At 35.8% G+C, this 20,165-nt stretch overlaps 3 protein-coding genes across 3 annotated transcripts; 2 read left to right on the top strand and 1 right to left on the bottom strand.

The window, feature by feature from the left end:
* Window positions 1–3,126: 3,126 nt before the first annotated feature.
* On the top strand, window positions 3,127–4,971 carry LOC127251243 (uncharacterized). The gene is made up of 5 exons (XM_051274855.1): window positions 3,127–3,281; window positions 3,842–3,994; window positions 4,079–4,255; window positions 4,787–4,821; window positions 4,909–4,971. Exons 1-5 carry the CDS (start codon window positions 3,134–3,136, stop codon window positions 4,969–4,971), a joined length of 576 nt encoding a protein of 191 aa, XP_051130812.1. The 5' UTR covers window positions 3,127–3,133.
* On the top strand, window positions 4,968–5,799 carry LOC127251242 (uncharacterized). The gene is made up of 2 exons (XM_051274854.1): window positions 4,968–5,228; window positions 5,304–5,799. Exons 1-2 carry the CDS (start codon window positions 4,968–4,970, stop codon window positions 5,793–5,795), a joined length of 753 nt encoding a protein of 250 aa, XP_051130811.1. The 3' UTR covers window positions 5,796–5,799.
* Window positions 5,800–6,509: 710 nt separating this feature from the next.
* Window positions 6,510–7,214, bottom strand: LOC127251272 (salt stress-induced hydrophobic peptide ESI3-like). The gene is made up of 2 exons (XM_051274905.1): window positions 7,028–7,214; window positions 6,510–6,896 (listed from the first exon to the last, which is right to left on the bottom strand). The coding sequence occupies exons 1-2, from the start codon at window positions 7,106–7,108 to the stop codon at window positions 6,813–6,815; spliced, it is 165 nt and encodes a 54-aa protein (XP_051130862.1). The 5' UTR covers window positions 7,109–7,214; the 3' UTR covers window positions 6,510–6,812.
* Between the last annotated feature and the right edge of the window lie 12,951 nt (window positions 7,215–20,165).

The raw sequence follows: 20,165 nt of genomic DNA, 5'->3' as shown, positions 1-20,165 counted from the left end.
GTTAATCATGAATTTGAATTATACTAACACAAGTTAATTTTATATACAAGGGCTTTGTTCTTTTTTTGGTTTCTATTGTTTTACTAAACACCACCATATTCCTTATAAAATCATCTCATAAAAGATCATATTTAAACTATTATTCAATAATTATAAAAAAATCACACTAAATAAAAAAAATTAAAAAAAAATACAGAATTCTAGAGAATGAGAATATAATGAATGATAAATTGTGTTTATAATGTAAAACAAGTATTTGTGCTAAACTTTCATATCCAACCCTAGTCCTAACATGATCACTAAAATAACAAAATGAAATAAATGTTAGCACTATCAAATAAGTACTCCATCATTCATCCGTACGCCTTCAAGGATCACATTTATTTTTTGCATCATCATATTCAACATTAAAATATTCTTATATTTGTATAATTTTTTGTACAAATATCATTCTATTAGTATTATAAGACACTAATGGAAGTATTTTCGCAATTTTTTCTTAATTTGTACTACATTTTGATATTAATAATTAATATTCAAATATCAAAACGCAAAAAGTATATGAGACCATTTAGTAATAATTTTTTTGAAAAATACCTGGTTAGAGTGTTGATTGGAAATTTATCATTACGGTACTGATTATCTCAATCATCATATGAAAATACTACAGATAACATGTGTATGGTCCGTCTTATTTTATATGTGTGCTGTTAAATTATATCTAATGTGTTTATATGATATATATTACTGTACCCAGTGACGGAACTAGCTTTCGGACTTTGGAGGGTAGAGTTGTTATGTTAATTTTATTTTTCTTAATTATTCAATTTCAATTTAAATATATTTTGAACCGTTAATTTTCGACATTTTATTCAAACCGATAGTTTGGCTTATTTATGTGTGAAAAAATTATTAGAAACTACTCGTCAATTCATTATCATTAATTCGGCATTACTTTATCTTCTTTAATTTCTTTTGACACTATAGTGAAATTACAAAGAAAAATAAATAAAGTTCAGAAGAAGAAAAAAATGAAATATATGGTAAAAGTGTAGTAATATTTACAATAAAAATTAATTTGTATTTGAATATAAAATATATTTAATTAAAATTATTATATAATATTATAAATTAAAGTATGGATTTAGGGATAAAATAGAGTGATAGATTTGAATTAGAAAAAAAAAATATAATTAGATTAAAAAATATTATTTTTACTTAAAAAAAAAAAAAACGGTTTACAAATTTGAAACACTTTGTTGTTTCTGGTAATGGGTTCGGATATAATTGAAGTTCATATCAATTAAGAAGTTGAAATAAAAAGACTCTCGTGCAAATAATTCTTTTTTTTAAAAAAAAAGAAAAAACAACACATAGATAAAAAGCAAGTATATTGGAATTTGGCCACCAACGAGTTTATTAATTTTATAAAATTCTAATTCTACTTTTAAAAATGTACAAAAATGATATTAAAATTATATTTTTAATCTTCACGCCAAAAAAAAAAGTATTTTGAATATAATTTTATATAACAGAGGAAGCATATGTTTATTCACATGGCATTGAGGGAGTATAAACTATAGTTAAAATCTATATCGGCTAACAAAACTATTATTAGCCAAGATATGACATTTAATAAAAAAAAAATGTCTTGTTTAATTTCATTAGTATCCGAAAATAATGAAATGTGTTTGTATATAAATGATTTTGAGGTTTATGCTCAAAACACTTTGTTAACTGAAAGTGTGGTTTAGTTATTAAATAAATCTTTTGTTATGAAAAATAAAGAATCGGAACTTGATTTTATTAAAGAAAAAACAACGAAATAACAAACAAAAATTTCAACTAGAATTTGGTTTTAAGATCAGTTCCGAAACCACCCAAAAATACAAAATCGCACACACACACATAAATGCGACATAAACAATCGAACCGGCCCAAGACCCCTAGCCTAAACCGAGGGTTCGGATCATGGTTAGAATCAGGTTCTATTGGGCCACATAATTTATATATGTTTATATTTGTATTTGAATCCAATAATGGGCTTAATACAATTTTCATCGACCAAAATTTTGTAACACTTTTACTTTCTTGTTTGATTTCATTTATCTATGTTGTTATCATAAGGATAATCAAATTTTTTATCCTAAGTTTGTTACAATAGTATATATCATATATGTATATATAGGTAGGTCAAAAGGTAAATGGACGGTTGAGATCAAATCAAATCCCTTGATAAGGAGGTTGATATTCAATCTCGCGTGAATTGGGCCAAAGAGTATGGGCCATTGAATTTGGGTTGGACTTTTAAAAATGTGATTTGGGCTTCTATCAATTCATCAGCACCAAATTGAACATTGTTATCATAGAACATTACAAGTAGAACCCATCTTATAAAATTTTGAGGAAATAATTTAGATGAAAAAATTGGAAGTTTGTGAAAAAAATTACTGTTAATTATTAAAAATTATAAAATATTTTGGAAAATTATGATATTCTTAGGAATAAAGTAGTTTTAATTATTTTTGTAAATATTTTGAAAGAAAAACAGAAATATGGATGGAAAGATTTATTAGTAGTTTATAATATAAATGATAAAAGAACACATGTAATGTGTACTTAGTTTGGATGATAAATTTATTTTTAAAATAAATTTATTAAATGATATAAAAATTGTGATGTTTGGATTTAGCATAACAAAAAAGAGTCATTTAAAAAAAAAAAAAAACAAACAAAAGAATTCCGATAAATTTTTCAATGGAATATCATTATGTAGGTTTGATAGCAATTGTAGATTCTACATCATTTTTTTAAAAAAAAAAAAAAAAAAAAAAAAAAAAAAGAAGAAGAAGAAGAAGAAGAAAGAAAGATATATATATATATATAATCATTAATCAAAATAAATTTTATTAAATATTCTTCTATATATATTTCTTAAAACAAATATTTATAATTGATAAATTTACATAACTCTAATAAATGCTCCCAACTAAATAAAAATTAACGTACCAAATTTCATTCTCACCAAATTCAAAATTTTAAAAAATAGCCGTTAAATAATTTCTTCAGTTTTTCTCCCAAATTAAAATAGCAAATCAGTAATGAGCCTATCGAAATCAAGCAAAGCAAAGCAATGGAGCGGAGTGGAGAAAATGGCGAAGCGAGGAGGAAGATAAGCATTGAATTCGGCATGGCGGGTGACAAGTTTAATCTAATCGATATTCTATCAGAGGATGATGAGTTTCTATCTGCTTCGCCATTTGCGGTGGATTCTTTCAAAGGTAGTTTTGATCTCATTCTTTTTTTATTTCTTCTTTTGATTATCATCAACATGCACACCAATTGTTCGACAAAATTCCTTTATTGATTTTACCTTTTCTTTTTCGACACTTTTTTGATATTTTATATATTTGATTTGATATTCGTGAAATTATTTGACTATTTGATTTGATATTCAATTCATTTCGAAATTTAAAATGACATTTGTTTTCAATTCAAATTAATTTAAAATTACTCTGACTTTATTCAAGTATTTAAATTCGAATTTCTTAAATACAATTTTAACAATAATATTAAAATATTCGATTCATTATAATTTTAATTATATATATATAATTTTTGAAAAGTAATATAATAAATAAATTTGATTTTCTTTATTCAATTTGAAAAGATATATATTCTATATTTTATTATAGAACCAAATATTAAAATTTTGCATTTATATTCATTCAAATTAGAATTATACTACAATAAAGTTTTCAAATCGAATTTCGAATTAAATAAAATTTTAAATCGAATAAAATTATTTGATTCATTTAGAACTTTAATTACGCGAATACAGGCTTTAGGTTATCAGGGATAGGGAGTCATCAAGAACTAGAGCCAAATGACCAAAAAGAAGAGAATCTGTTACCTGTCGAATTTACGAAGCCATCAAGACCAAGTTTTTTGAGGAAAAGTTTAGCTTGGGACAGTGCATTCTTCGACAATGCCGGTATGTCCGATCAGCTCCTCGATTCAGACATTCTTACAACATCATATCTTCTTGTAATATTTCTTTCATCTGCAAATGCAATAGGTGTTCTTGATCCTGATGAGTTATCCTACATTAACAAGGGATTTAAAAAAGCTCCCGATGCGCGCGAACAAAGGTCCGAGTCGATCACAGCCACCGGCAGCAACAAGTCCTGTCGAGCGACGAATCCACAACATCGATTGCATCGCGCTCAAAGCTGTAAGAACAACAATGGCTCCAGTAAGTGTCAAATTTGAATATTGCATTTTACTCTGTCCGACTAGGCCAAAACTTTTTAAAAAATTAATTCTAGTTATATTTTGCGTAAACTTTTTTTAATTAAAAAATAAATTATATTAATTTAAATAAATAAATTATAGTAAAATAATTTTTTAATAATAATAAATAATTTGAACATTAAATATATAATTAATTTTGTTATTTTCATATGTCCCGTTGTAGATATTCGTTTCTTTTTTAAATAGAAAATATATTTTAATTAAAAAAGAAAATATTTGTCCTTATTTTTCTAATTCCACTAATAATACTCTATTATCATTCATATTTATAAATATTAATGTCCTCGAATCAGCGTGTACAAAAGTTAAATAACTATTTTAATATATTTTTTAATTTATTTATAACCTTAAATTTTTAGCGGTCTTGATCGAATTTTTTGCAAACTCTAGTTAAAAATTCTAAACATACATTCCGGAATTTCGGTTTCTTTCCTCTCCTATTCGCGCCTATCGTTTAACTATTTCTATACAGGTTTCAGAAAACTCGGAAGATCTTCGAGTAGCATGGTGAGTTTAAAAAAATAATTACCGCGCTCTCTTCGTAAACATTTTTTGAGCTTAGATCAAATCGTTTGTTTCATCTGATCAATACAGGTGAAATCCGATCAAGCGACACCGGCCGCAAAAGTGTTAATGTTCATAACAAAGAGAAGATGAAGGAGGTTTGTCACTTACCATTTTCGCCACAATTTTTTCGTAAGAAACTTATCGATTCCTCTGTTTTCTTTAAGACAACGCCGGCGAGGAGCAGCGCAACAGGGTCCAACATCGGCAGCTTGTCCGCGAAATCTAGTGTAAGAAAAGGAAGTCCGTCAGCTGCAGCCACAGCTGGTTTGGGACTTTCAGACAATACGAATATTGCCGACTCATCGCGGCTTCGCCTCCCATCGCCTCGGCTAAGGTTCTTCGACGAGGTTCGTTCTATTCCCATTTTTCTCTTTTCTTCTTTCTTTCTGTCTGAGAATGTTGTAAAACTTCGTTATCCACAGAATACCCCGTCAAGATCCAGCACGGCGTCTGAAAGAATTCCATTCGATCAATCAAGAACCTTAAAACAATCGAGGACTGTTGGTTCGAGTTCATTTCTTACAGCCGAGAAAGAAATTTTGTCAAAAAGCAAGAGCATTGTCGATCAAAGGTGTAGAAATTCAACGAACCAACTCAGCATCGTCAATTCGTGTCCTAAAGAAAGTGCGGCGAAAAGGGATGCACCGAGGGGCCGAATCGGCAATCTGAGCCAACAATTAATCGAACCCGTCGATCTGAAGAAACGAGAGAAGGTCGAAGAAATCAAGAAAGGGAAGACGTACAGAGCTTCTCCATTGTTCAAACAATTGAAGAAATTGTGTCCATCACTCGATAGTTCAAGAATGCCTCTTGCAGACAAGACAGGTAAGTACGACCTTAATGGAACGAAATCGACATCGTATGGATCCAAGAAAGACAAGTTGGGGAAGCTGCAGGCAATCATGAACCTGTAGTTTCTTCTTCCGGATCGAATGGTCTCAGCCAATTTTATATTTCATTTGATCACAAACTGTTACTATGCTAAATAAATATCAATGTTGGCAACATCTTAAATAAAAATTGACAAACACATAAATATAAAACTTTTTCAGTCGAAAATTTATGTTGATATAATATAAAATTGAATATTTATGTTGTAACGAAATAAGATTTAAACATACCAACAATTTTTATGTTGTAACGAAATAAGATTTAAACATACCAACAATTTATCTTATTATGTTTAAGTTAATATAATAGAAGAGGAAGATTAGGATTCTCCAAATCAGCACATATACAGTATAGAAACAAAGGGTAAACAAAAGGGTCTTTATTACATAGAGCATGTGTTTGTAATAAAAAAATATGTTTGTTAGTTCATAATTATAATGTAGTTTGATGTGCTAAAATATTATACGCAAGACTATATGATGCACTTAAAATATAAGCTATAATTAGATATATACTTGCTGATTATCCTTATACTATCGTATGTTAAATATAATATTCCAAATAACTATTTAAATATAAAATAATCGTTAGATAAATATATAGATTGGATAACTTCTATCGAATAAATAGCCTGTGAATCGATGATATAAATAACCTGTCTCACTAAAAAATTTAGATATCATTTATTTATTTAAGTTTTGTTCATCAAACATCGTATTATTAAGCTGCAGACCATCTTCAATCCCAAGAAATCAAATCAAAACTTAACAAAGTATAAAACTTATGAGAAAAAGATCAAAACAACAAGAAGAGCAGAATAATCTCTCTCTCTCCTCTCTCTCTCTCTACATAAATTCCAACTTGACAAACACAGAATATAATTCATAGCAAGTCATCATCTGCAGAACAGCCAGCCAGCCAAGAACAAACAAACAAACAAACCCTAATTTGGCCCTCTAAATAAAAATTATTAGCATTAATTAATGTGATAATTATTCATATTCGATGGATCGAATAGTACTTCTGCTGCATAAGATCGATCATCCCACCAAGACATAAAGAGCATATATAATCCCTGGAATATACCCCAAGATTGTCAGCAGCAAATCAATCCAGAACTCAACCTGCACACCAATCCAATCAAAAACCCCCCAAATCAATCATTCAAATAACACAAAACCCTAACCCTAATTATATATATACATATAATTAGCAACTGATTATATATATATTAATTAATTAATTAATTACCGACCCCACATCCGTATCTGAGAAAAACACCGACGGGAGGCAGCAGAATTGCCAGAATTACTTCAAGAAATGTTTCAGAACCCATTAATTCTTCTCTCGATCTCTCAACACTTTTTTTCTGGTTTTTATGGAGAAATTTACTTAAAACGGTGGAGACGACAAGAACATGAAGACGAGGGAGGGTGGGTGGTTGTTGGGAGGTGGGGGTGGGGTATGGGTGTCAAGTTTCGAAGAGATCAAGATTGGAGAAAAGCCCACGTGGCATCCCACGTAGCTACGTGGCCTCGATGTAGACATAACTATCATTAAAAAATAAAATAATAATAATAATAATAAAAAAAAAATGTAGACATATAAAACTATCTCTATGCATACATCACCTAAGGCCACGTTTGGTGTAAGAATCACGGATGAGAGTGACATTTCATAACATAGAAGAACATATATTTATATTATATTTATGCACATGAAATTATTAATTAAAAATAAATTTATAAATACATTTTAAAATAATATATATTAAAAAATAAAATATCATATATATTCAAACGAATTTAATCGAGTCGAATATCAACACAAGTTAGAACAATAAAATTATTAAAGAACCGAATTCGAACACTAAAATGAGTTTGGATGTTTAACGAATGACCACGAGTCTTATCTGCTAATGTTAAGAAATGAATCCAAATACTTAAAATTTTGTTCGATTTGACTCCATAACGCGATGATTCCGAATTGATCGAAACCCTAGGACCCCTATTCATTTAATTGGGTTTGATTAAATAAATATTGGGTTGATATAAATAGGGTATATATTACTCTTTGTATTGGATCCAAGGTGTAATAGTGGATTTGGACTTGCAATTGGATTCGACCTATTAACATATCTATGATATTTAAGGAAAAAAAACATTTTGTATTGATTCAATTATTTCTAAAATATTTTGGTTGAGCTTCAGTTATTTGTTTGTGACAATTTAATTATAATTTCTGAAATAAATATATAGAATTTGAAGTTGTTACTTAACATATTCGAACAGAACTTTAACGGCTTTCGATTTAATATTCGCGAATAAGACTTGTGCTGCTTCGTTAAGCATTCTATATTGATAACGTGAAAACACAGTATGTTTATTTGGTAAATGTTTAGGAAAATTAATTTGAATTTAATGTTAAATTAATAATTGATGGAATATTTTATTAGATATTTTTTTTCGGGAAATATAGAGTCAAAATAATAAAATGGGAGAAATTTTAGTTAAAAAAAATATTGAGTTTGATGACAATATATATCTTAGAGCTGTCAAAATTGGTTGAGTTTGATTCGCCTTATTTTTAAAGAGGACTGATATTTAATATTTTAGATCGGATAAAATGTGAGCCTAAATGAGTTAATTGACTAGGATTGCGGGTTAGAAGTGGGTTAGCCAGTTGGCTAAAAAAATATATGTATAATTATATTATATAGTTATTATTTCAAATAAATCTACCTATTTTGCCATTTTAATTTGTCCAATATTAAAAATTTATTTTATTTTAGTAATTTTACTTACTACATAACTTTAAAAAATTCTTATAACTTGCATATCATTACAACAAAAATCATCGTTACTGTATAATGCTAATATTTTATAATGGTTTTGAAAACATTTTATATTAAATTAAATCAAATAATTAAGTTATTAAAAACTTTGATATTATGTTAAACTAATTAATCAATATATATTGTGTGTGATATTACTCTCTTTAATAACTGTTTTAATCGATATCATTGTCTTCTTTATTTTAATTTTTTATTTGTTTTAGTCATTTTTCATTTTTTTGTAAATTTTTTTCTTCTAAAATTGATTGAAAAAATTATAAGAATAATACATATTTATTGTTTAAATATTTTTATTAATAAATTTTAAAAAAATAACGATCAATAATATTTAAAATTTTGAATCAATTTATGCTACATATTTATTTTTAAATATTTATTATTTAACCTCTAAAATATAATATTTTTTATATTAAATATATATATATAATATTTTTAAAAACTCGTGGGTTCATCCGCTTGGCTCGCCACCCTCGGGTGGGTTGGGTTTGGTTGCCTTTTTTAGCATGCTCTGCCGTGTTAGCCCACAAATAACCCGCTTATTTGCGGGTTATGGTGAGTTGTGGGCTAATTTGCCCGTCAATCCATTTTGACAACTCTAATATATATACATATAGGGTGTGTTTGTTTGGGGGATTGGATTTTTAATCCATTATTCATCCCATTTTTTTCCCCCAAAAAATATCAAATCAAACACCTATTTTTTATTTTTTATATTATATTAAAAATTAATTTTACATTCAAAATATTACATCAATACCTATTTATATCATAGCATATAACTATTCAAATTCAAAATTTTTACTATATAAATTTCAATTCAAAATCCAAACTCCCGAACAAACACATCATGTGTAATAGAAATAAGCCAACAACTTATAAAGGACCTACAGTCTAACTTGCATAAGACTTTGTTTAACCTAGTGTGTTTACTAAGGGTGCATTTCCTTTAAATGATTGTATTATAATACGAAAAATTATTTCAAGAAATTATATAATCATAAGATTAATTAATATAGTGTTTGCTTTGATTGATTAAACGTTGAATCAAATTGTATTATATATAAAAATTTCTACAAAAATAAATTTATATTTCAAAAAGTCAAATAAAAATACATTTTAAATAAATATTTAAAAAGTATATTATAATATTTATGTAAAATGATTCCAAATGTCTAAAAAGTTAGATAATTTCGAGATTTATTAGGTGAGATTAAATAATATTAGGGGAGAAATTGTACTAATAATTCTGTCAAATGTTACTATTGTATCTGGCCCGTAGTTATCTCGCGCTCCAATATATTAAAGTAAAAATGGGATTAAAGCGGATAAAATAATATTATTCACACCAATCATGTAGTAAACGCACCCTAAAAGCATTAAACTCTAATATATTTTCAAACTTTTTAAATTAAATAGAAGGCTTTGTAAAAAGTTTTTTTTTTTTTTTTTTTTTTTTTTTTTTTTGCCTTTCAGACCGGTCTGTTTATATATTTATAGATATCTATCTAATATATATAAATATTATATTTTAATTGTTTATTATTCATAAAATTTATGTTTGGTGATATTAAAAAATATAGAAATTAATTTATTTTAATTGACTTATTATATATAATAAATAATTGTATTTACTTTTTTACAAATATTAAGTTTGAAAAATTAAAAAATATATATATGTTGATGTAATTTTTCAACAAAAATAAAGTAAAATTCAAAGATATAGAAAATATCCTTAAACTTGATTAATTAGTGCCTGAGATTAGGAATCTCTAAACACTGTATGGTACAGAAAATAAACTGGAAAATAAAAGACTGAAATTTAAAGTGGTGATCCCCAAATCTGACTTTGCTTTGTTGAAGTTGATTGAAGATACCCTGCCAAATGATTATCCAAACCTTTAAATATTCTCTGGGAAACCGTACTGAAAACTGTCACCCGAACGGTTACAACGTCTCCTTTCCAACCGTCTTCCAATCCTTCTCCTGCTGACACGTGTCCTCAGCAGACCAAAATTATCCCTATATTCCACTCTTTGAGCTGGCCACAGACCTTCCGCCTTTTAGGCCCGACTGCCAAACTACAACAGTATGGGTCCGATTGCCAATCCTCCCGACTTGCAAACCATCTGACTTGTTTGGTTTAGCTACAGACATCCCGACCAACAAACCACCCGATTTGTTGGTTCTGCCGCAGAATTCCGTCCTGATAACTTCCCGACCTGAGGGCCCCCCGACTTGCGGACTTCCCGTCCTGAAGGCCCCCCGACCTGCAGACTTCCCGTCCTGAAGGCCTCCCGACCTGCGGACTTCCCGTCCTGATGACTTTCCATCTTGAGGACCTCCCGACCTGAAAACCTTCCGACCTGAGGTCTTTCCGTCTTGAGGACCTCCCGACCTGAAGACCTTCCGACCTGAGGTCTTTCCGTCTCGAGGACCTTCCGACCTGAGGTCCTTCCGTCCTGATGACTTCCCGCCTTGAGGACCTCCCGACCTGAAGACCTTCCGTCCTGAGGACCTACCGACCTGAGGTCCTTCCGTCCTGAGGACCTACCGACCTGAGGTCCTTCCGTCCTGAGGACCTTCCTTAGAAATAAACCTATTTTTCCTTGATTTCCTCACGGTGTCCTTCAGCCAGTTCAATCAACTCTATTGCCAGGCCCATTCTTCTTTTTACCTTGGGCTTTTAACCTAATTCTAAATTTCGTACGTAACAACTTGCCCGCCGCCAAGGGACTTTCAAACGCCAGTTAACAATCAATGTTTGGAAGTTCATACATCACTACCCTTTTGAAAAACTCCCTTAGCAACTGCAACACTCCTGATTAACTTCCTTCCCCGCAATACGAGCATTTGTGAATCACAATCCCAAAACACTCTAATCATGGCGAATCAATGCATTCCTGCCCTTCCTTTCGACGGAAACCTCCCAGAGGGCCCGTTTTCCGCCTCGAAAGTACTAACTCCGACGATCCGCCCATACTGCACGACTCCTGAAGACTCAAACCGGATGAGGGAAGTTTTGGAATCCCGAAATTCCTTGGCTATCAACAACCCTAACTACCAAGCAGTTCGCATTCGAGACAGCATCAAAACCCATCTCACAGACCCAAAAGATCCTTACCGCGCTTGGTATCGACGGGTAGCAGAACACTTCCAAACCCAATGGCGATCTCAAAAAATCGACCAGGCCATACTATTGTCCACCATGCCTATCAACCTGCATGAGAAGGTGCTGTTGGCCATGTCTGCCTTCTGGAATGCGGAAAATGGGACTTTCCTCTTACCATCGGGCCCCTTTGGTCCAACTCTTATGGATGTGGCAATGATCGCGCATCTCCCAGTCGTGGGTGAAGACCCTGTGATGGGAGCCCTAGATGGGCAGGAGCCATCAGAAGACCATCCAGGGTGGTCTTTACAAGGTGTGAAGGAATGGGGTTGGACAAAGTTCGCAACCGACCAACAAGGGGCTCCAGGGACCCCTGTAACCGACCGGGAGCATACTGCCTTTATCCTTTTCTGGCTTTGTAGATATGTTATTGTTTCCCCTTCCAAATGTGTTCTTCCTTCTCATCTCGACCTGGCCATTCATATCGCGTCAGGTCGGTTCTTTTCCCTTGGCACCCTGTTTTTAGCCAATCTGTTTGAAGGACTTACTAGAGTTAGCCTTCGTCTAACAGATAATGATAGTAGAAAATTAGACACTGCCGCGTCGGGTCCTTTTTGGTTTTTAGAACTTTGGTTCCGTCTTTACTTCCCCAACGCGTTTAACTTAGGATCTCCACCCACTATGCCGACATCTGAAAAACATTTGGGATTAGCCCTCAACCGACTCTGCTCAGGACGCAATAAACTCCAATCTTCCGATCCAATAATAACCGCAATTTTAACAGATACCCGCAGTAACTCTCGATTTTCTATGTATAAAAAGTATGCGGGTTATGCTCCCGACCATTTCTGGCCCTTTCCGGCACCAAATCCTCTTCCGACTCCTGAGCCTTGTCCTCATCCCACCTATTCTTTTGCCTGGGATGTTGCCCTCAAACCCAGGTCTCTTTTTAGTAGCAAAAAACTTGATAATAAGGGGCAGAAAACCTTTTACACTTTTAATTATGAACCTCAATTCATGGCGTGCCAGTTCGGCTGCTGCCAAGGTATCCCTGGACCCGTCGCTTGTCCGCATATAATTTTTCAAAGTCCTGACCGACGAGTCCTACCTAATTCAATCCCCTCTTATATCTCCCAGCTCACCACGTATATAGTTTCCAATTCTTATATTCCTTTCCGCTCCAACCCTGAGACTGTAGATACATTCAATGAATGGTGGTCGGTTGTATGGCCCCTGATTTCCCCTGATGAGGGTCGGTTACTGAACATACTCCTTCCCCCCCAAGGATTGGTTCTAGGGGCGGCTAGACATACTAGCACTCAACAACAAACAGCCGCCCCGGGAATCGGATCTAGTGTTCCCATGCGAAAAAGGAAGGCTTCCCAGCTGCAAACACCCCCGACCTCTGGGGCTGACCAGCAAGCACCAGCAGACCTTGGAACAACTAGGACGTCAGCAAGGACCCGACCCCGAATTGGTAATTTTTCTTAACACCGTGAACCAATTCACTATATCGTAACTTTGATTTTACTCATTTCATTCACCAGAACCAACCTTGGTGACACCGACCACACAACCGACGCCACTCCCAGCCGACCATTCAACCGGACCTTTGGTCCAGACCGATTTGCCAATGAGCAGTCGGGCGGAGGACCCGACAAAGAGGCAAACTCTTCCTCCCGTACCGAGGAGTGGTCGGGCCAGGCACCCGACCAGGAGGCAATCTTTATCAGCAGTGCCTATAGAACCAGTAAGTTTTCTCATAAGCAATACTTAGGATTCTAATGACCAACCTTGAAATATTTAACAACGACATTTCCATGATTTTTCACAGACACCTTCACCCATCGCATCAGCAGTAGGGGTCTCTTCTGACAGCGAGGGGACTACTTCCCAGATGGGTCGACCGCCATACATGGCATCAGACTCATCCATGTCGAAGGAAGGACCAACTGCCCCTGCCGAAGCAGACCCTCACAACAACATATCTGCTGCTGGTGATCTCGAAATAGTCCAATTGGATGCAGCCGCACTGGAAACCGAAAGTGTCCCGGCTGCGGCTATCCCAGATGCTCCAGAGATCCCGGCTGCAGTGGCTCTAGATGCAGCCGCCCAACCTGCAGCCGCCCAACCAGCAGCAGCGTTACTTCCAGCAATCGAGTGGCAGGCAGAAGAACCACCTGTGGCAGCCCAACCTCCAGAAATGGAAGAAGTTTCTTCATCCGATTCGGAGACTTCTGTGAATTTGGTAAGATTAAACCAATCCATGCCATAATTTTTCTTTCGAAAAACACTCACTGTTTCAAATACTACTTTCCATAGGGACCCAGGTCGGCACCTCAGCGACCATTCGCAGCAGCCGACGAGTCGGCTGCTATTATACCAGCTGTCTGCCCTACTCGACCGACCTCATTGCTGCCCCCCTCACTGACAGCAGTCCGCCCAGAGGTAACACATATCTTAGATGAATAAATTTGCACCTCCCTTGGAATACTTATTGACACTGTAAGACTTGCAGGGGCCTTCGGACTTAGCTATCCTTTCAACTGTTCGAGTTCCAGCGGAGGCTCAAACTATATTCACTGAGGCCATTAACCATCCTCTGTCAGAATTAAGATCCGATTTATTGGACAAACTCATTCAGACGGTTGGTGGCCTTCTTTTTTACATTCCGACGGAATCACCAGCCGTCTCCATTCTGCATCGGCTGATGGAAAGACTTACAGAGCTCAAAACTGAAGTGATAGTTATTGGACTCCTGTCAGCCGAAACCCCCCAGCCCGACTTCGATCAAACAACACTGGAGAATTCTTTGGCCAAGACCCGAGAATCCCTTCAGCAAACTACTGGACGGTTGGGCGGTCTCCTTAACACGAAGGCTCAAGTTGATGAAGCCATCCAGAAAAAGGAGGCAGAATTGCGGGAGCTAAGGAAAGAACAGTCTACCCTGGATAAGCAAATTACCAATGAGCAGCGTCTGCTTGAGAAGTATACAAAGAACGAGGCTGAATTGGATCAAGAGCTGAAAACCCAAGCTCGATCCCAATTCATCAGAAGATACCAGACGGCTGCCAATACCAGAAGGCTATCCAGGGATGAAATCAAATGGACACATATAAAGACTGCTCTAGGGGCACTTTTGTAATACTCCCCCCTCTGTAACAACAATTGACTTAGTAATCCATTTTTCTTTCTTCTCTCAAAATAAGGATCACCTTTCAATTTCCAACTCTGTAGGAATCGAAACAAACTCCTTCTTTAAAAGAACACTGTTTCTCACATTTTAAGAAACACATTCTAAGGCATATTTTGAAAACCAAAACACTTGAAGTGTTAACAAACATGGCGAATGACCGACCTCATGTTCCATCAAGCAACTGGGAAGGTGTTCTTCAACCCTTCTTTGTAGGTAATCACCCTATTGGAGGCCATGCAGAAGACTTGTTACATGTACTCAAGCAACTAGACTTCAAATTCCGATTCTCCCAACGAGGTAGAAGAACCATTCATCGCGTCATCCGCCTGATGGAAAAAATCATTGAGGGGTATGAACCTCTTCGTGACATCCTTGGTCGCATTCCTGACCTCCATCATCACATGGAAATGATCGAAAATCACGCAGCAACCATACTTCCAGATCTTGGTTGGGATAACATCTTTTCCAACCAACGAAAAGTCTTTTCAAGATTGCGTACCATTGTTGACCGTGAACATCAAGCCATAACAGACATGCAAGCACGTACCAATCAAGATCTAGACGAAATGCAAAGCCAATGGGAGAGGTACCGACCAGATTTGGAAGATCTTATTGAAGAAGAACCAGAGCTAATATCCACTCACTGGGATGAAAAGTCTGATTCAGAGGCAGAAAATTTCTCACAAATACATGACTAACAGAAATGAACCTTTAAATAGGTTCGAACCCCACAAATGGGTTCTGAGAATAATATTTTACTTCAGGCAGTTTTGTTATCTGAAAAGGCAGGATAATACCTCTTCAGATATTTAGCATTAATACAATCATGTACTCTCTTACCTTCATGATTTACAATAATGAAAGCACCATTCCCAATATCTTTTTGAATAATGTATGGTCCCTCCCAATTCGGTGACCATTTTCCCAATTGGTCCGTTTTCTTATATGTAGGAAGAATGGTCTTCCAGACTAGGTCTCCTTTTTGGAATGTCCTGTGAAGAACTTTCTTTCCGTAACTCCTTGCTCTGATTTCACTCTGTTTCACACTTCGACTTATTGCATGAAGTCGGCTAACATCCAAATCCTCCAATTGTTGCATCATGAATTGTTGGTACTCTTTTGTAAGATCACCATCAGTAAATTTTGTTCGGCTAGAAGATACTCGGATTTCGGCTGGTAAAACAGCATCTTGGCCAAACGTGAGTTGGTAAGGTGAGAACCCTGTGGCCGTATTCCTGGTATTCCTATGTGCCCATAAAGCCTGAGATAATAACAAATGCCACTTTCTTGGGTTCCCTTCAACCATCTTCTTTATAATCCCAATAATAATCTTATTTGCTGCTTCCGCTTGTCCATTGGCTTGGGGATAATAAGGTGACGAATGGTGTAATCGAACACCAAATTCTGCTAAGAAACTAGAGAACTTTTCCCCTGTGAAAACCAGGCCTTGGTCGGTTGTTATAGACTGAGGAATGCCATATCTGTAAATAATTTGATTCAAAACGAAGTCTATCACCTCCTTCTGGTCTACACTTTTCAAAGCAACCGCTTCTACCCATTTGGTAAAGTAGTCAGTCGCGACCAATATGAAACAATGATGTTTCGATGAGGCTGGATGTATCTTACCAATAATATCCATAGCCCATGATTTAAAAGGCCATGGTTTTGCCAAGAATTGCAATTCGGTTACTGGCAAATGGTTTAAATTTCCATGTCTCTGACATTCCTGGCAGCCTTTAGCAAATTGTATGCAATCTTCAAAAATCTTTGGCCAGAAAAAACCCAAACGATGAATGGCCCATCTCATATTCAGACCTGCCCGATGAGCTCCACATATCCCACCATGTACTTCTGTCATTACCTCTAGAGCTTCTTTAGATCCCAAGCATTTCAAAAGTAAACCTTCAAATGATCTCTTATACAAAATTCCATTTATCAATTGAAAACGTAAAGCCTTCAATCGTGTCGCAATTGAAACACTCGCACCTGGATTCTGTAAATACAGGATAAGCTCTGTTCTCCAATCGGGCACTGTTTCGCCGTCGGACTCCTGTCCGACAATAACTTCGCAGTCGGGCTCCTGACCGACCGTCTCCTGCCCGACAGCCTCGCAGTCGGGCTCCTGTCCGACAGTCTCCTGCCCGACCACTTCGCAATCGGGCTCCTGTCCGACAGTCTCCTGCCCGACCATTCGATCACATATTGGGTCTGTCTTTTCTTCTATGCCCGACTTGACCTCCGACCAAATATCCTCCAGAATTCCTTTACAGGCCCTTTGAGCCAACTCATCGGCACGCTGGTTTTCTTTCCTCGGAATGAACTCAATTATTACTTCTGAGATTTTTGTCAGTAACCGACCCACAATGTCCCTGTATCTGCGAAGATGAGGGTAATTGCAAACATATTGATTGTTTACCTGGTTGACTACTAATTGAGAATCCCCCCTTATGATTACAGACTGGACCTTCCTGGCTATTAAAGCCTCCAAACCCAAAATTAAAGCCTCATATTCTGCCGAATTATGGGTCATGGCTTCCAATCGTAGTTGTAAGTTGATCTTTTGACCGTCAGGTCCTTGCAAAAAGACCCCTGCCCCTGACTTGTTTCCAGAGGTAGAGCCATCAAAGAACATCAACCATGTTCTGGTACTTATATAAGGTACACATCCGACCTGTAGATTATTCAAATATGATGAACAAACAAGTGGTCGGACGCTATCACAATGAGAGTACCCGACTTGTGAAAATTCTGCTAAGAAGTCGGCTACTGCTTGTCCCTTGACTGCCCTCAAAGGGGAATGTTGAAGATCAAAAGGAGCCAATTTGATGGCCCACTTCATGAGTCTGCCCTTCATAGTAGGTCTCTGTAAAATCAATTTGATGAGATCCACCTTTGATATGACCTCAATTCTTCTGGGCAGCAAATAATGCTCGAGTTTAGTACAAGCGAAGACCAATGAATAACACATTTTTTCTGGCATAGTGTAATTCAGTTCAGGTCCTGTAAGGGTTTTACTGAGATAGTAGATTGCCCTTTCCTTCCTGTCATCACCATCCTGTGCCAACAAACAGCTAACCACTTCATATGTATTTGCCAAATAAAGTTTGAGTGGCCGACCTTGTTTAGGAGGCATCAAGACTGGAGGATGAACCAATGTCTGCTTGATAGCATCTAAAGCCGTCTGTTGGTCGGGACCCCATTCAAAGGCATTTTTTCCAGCTTTCAACAATTTAGTAATGGGTCTGACCTTGCCAGCAGCATTAGAAATGAAACGCCTCAAATAGTTCACCTTACCCAAAAGACTTTGGATTTCTTTAACCGTCTTGGGTGGCCGGCTGTCAAGAATGGCTTTAGCCTTATTGGCATCGATTTCAATTCCTCTCTCATGAACTAAAAATCCTAAAAAACTCCCGGCTGATATTCCAAAAGCTCATTTGGTTGGATTCATCTTCAACTTGTATTTCTTCATTCTTTCGAATGCCTCTTCAAGGTTTCTCAAATGTTCATCAAAACTGGCAGATTTAACAATAACATCATCAATGTAAACTTCCATAGATTTGCCAATTAAATCATGAAAGATTGAATTCATGGCTCTTTGGTAAGTTGCCCCTGCATTCTTTAACCCGAATGGCATGACTGTCCACTCATAAATACCTAAAGCCCCTGGGCATCTGAATGCTGTCTTAGGAATGTCTTCTTCTGCCAGAAATATTTGGTTATAACCTGCATAACCGTCCATCAGACTAAGGATTTTATGCCCTGCTGCTGCATCTATCAACATGTCGGCCATAGGCATCACATATTCATCCTTAGGGGTAGCTAGATTCAAATCCCTGAAATCAATGCATATCCTTATCTTACCATTTTTCTTGACCACTGGCACAATGTTAGCCAGCCACTCCGCATAACGGCAAGGCTGAATGAAACCCACTTTGAGAAGTTTTTGGATTTCTTCCTTGATTTGAGGCATCAGATCCGGGCTCATTCGCCTTGGAGGTTGTTTGTAAGGTTTGCAACCTTCTTTGATAGGCAATCGATGCTCTATTAGGCTTCTTGCCAAACCAGGCATCTCTGAATAATCCCATGCTAAACAATCAATGTTGTTTCTAATAACTTCGAGCATCATTGTCTGTTGCTCCTTAGACAAATAACCACTCAGCCTGATCAGTTTTGGAACCAATTCGGTTCCTAAATTAAACTCCAATAATGGGTCTTGTGAGGAAGCTGTTGGTTCTGTTTTTTCTAATAAATCGGGCCAACGAAATTGTTCATCTTCCTGGAGGTGAACATCCAGAATTTCTTTACTATTTTCTGCTTTATGTAATAACTGCTTTAGATAGAACTCATTAATAAGAGAACTACATACTTCTAAGCTTGTATCATCCATAACAAACAAATTATATGGGAATGGGCGTGGCTTTATCATGAGCCATACAATAAAAGTGTTCTTTTAATAGAACATCGAGTTCTGGCCAGTGACTTTATAACCCTTGTATGGGTATTCCCTGGCCATATACAACTGAGACATTAGAGCCAAATGACTGGAATAAAACACTGACTCTTCAACTTGTTCTGTTACATCGAATGGGTTGTCATTCGCTTCCATTTTGAAGACCTGATTTCCTTCCCAGAACATTAATTGTTGGTGCAAGGTTGATGGCACACATTGAGAGGCATGAATCCAGTCTCTTCCCAGCAAGAGAGAGTATGTAGTATCTGCGTCCACAATAAAGAAAACAGTAGAGATCTTCTTTGGTCCGACCTCGATTGTGGCAACCATCATGCCTTCCGGCTCTGTCGGTTGCCCTGTAAAACTTGTCATTTCGAATTCCACAGGAGACAGATCATGAATTCCTTTCCCTAGCTTCTTGAGGGTCTTCAATGGCATAACATTAAAGACTGCTCCATTATCCACGAAAACCTTTGTGATTGGTTTCCCACAAATATGAGCATTAACATACAGAGGTTTCAAATGGGAGATCGCACCCTCTGGAATAGGAGGAAACACAATCGAAGGTGCCTCCGTCTGAGGCTCGGAATCCGAAGTCTTTGCCCACTCTGTTTCCTCTAATTCGTCATCTGCCAAAAATGCCCATAAAGGTTCGTCCATAGTATCATCTACCAGACTCGCCCACATCGGTTCATCTCTAATCTGATTAATCTCTGTCATTCGACAAGGGATTCGTGGTCCCAGACGAGATTTAACAGATCTTGAACTTTCCTCTGTAGTTACAACT

This window comes from Andrographis paniculata, unplaced genomic scaffold, assembly GCF_009805555.1.
Source record: "Andrographis paniculata isolate CXL003 unplaced genomic scaffold, ASM980555v1 Contig43END, whole genome shotgun sequence".
Taxonomy (NCBI): Eukaryota; Viridiplantae; Streptophyta; class Magnoliopsida; order Lamiales; family Acanthaceae; genus Andrographis; species Andrographis paniculata.
This window is presented reverse-complemented; position numbering and strand designations above follow the sequence as displayed.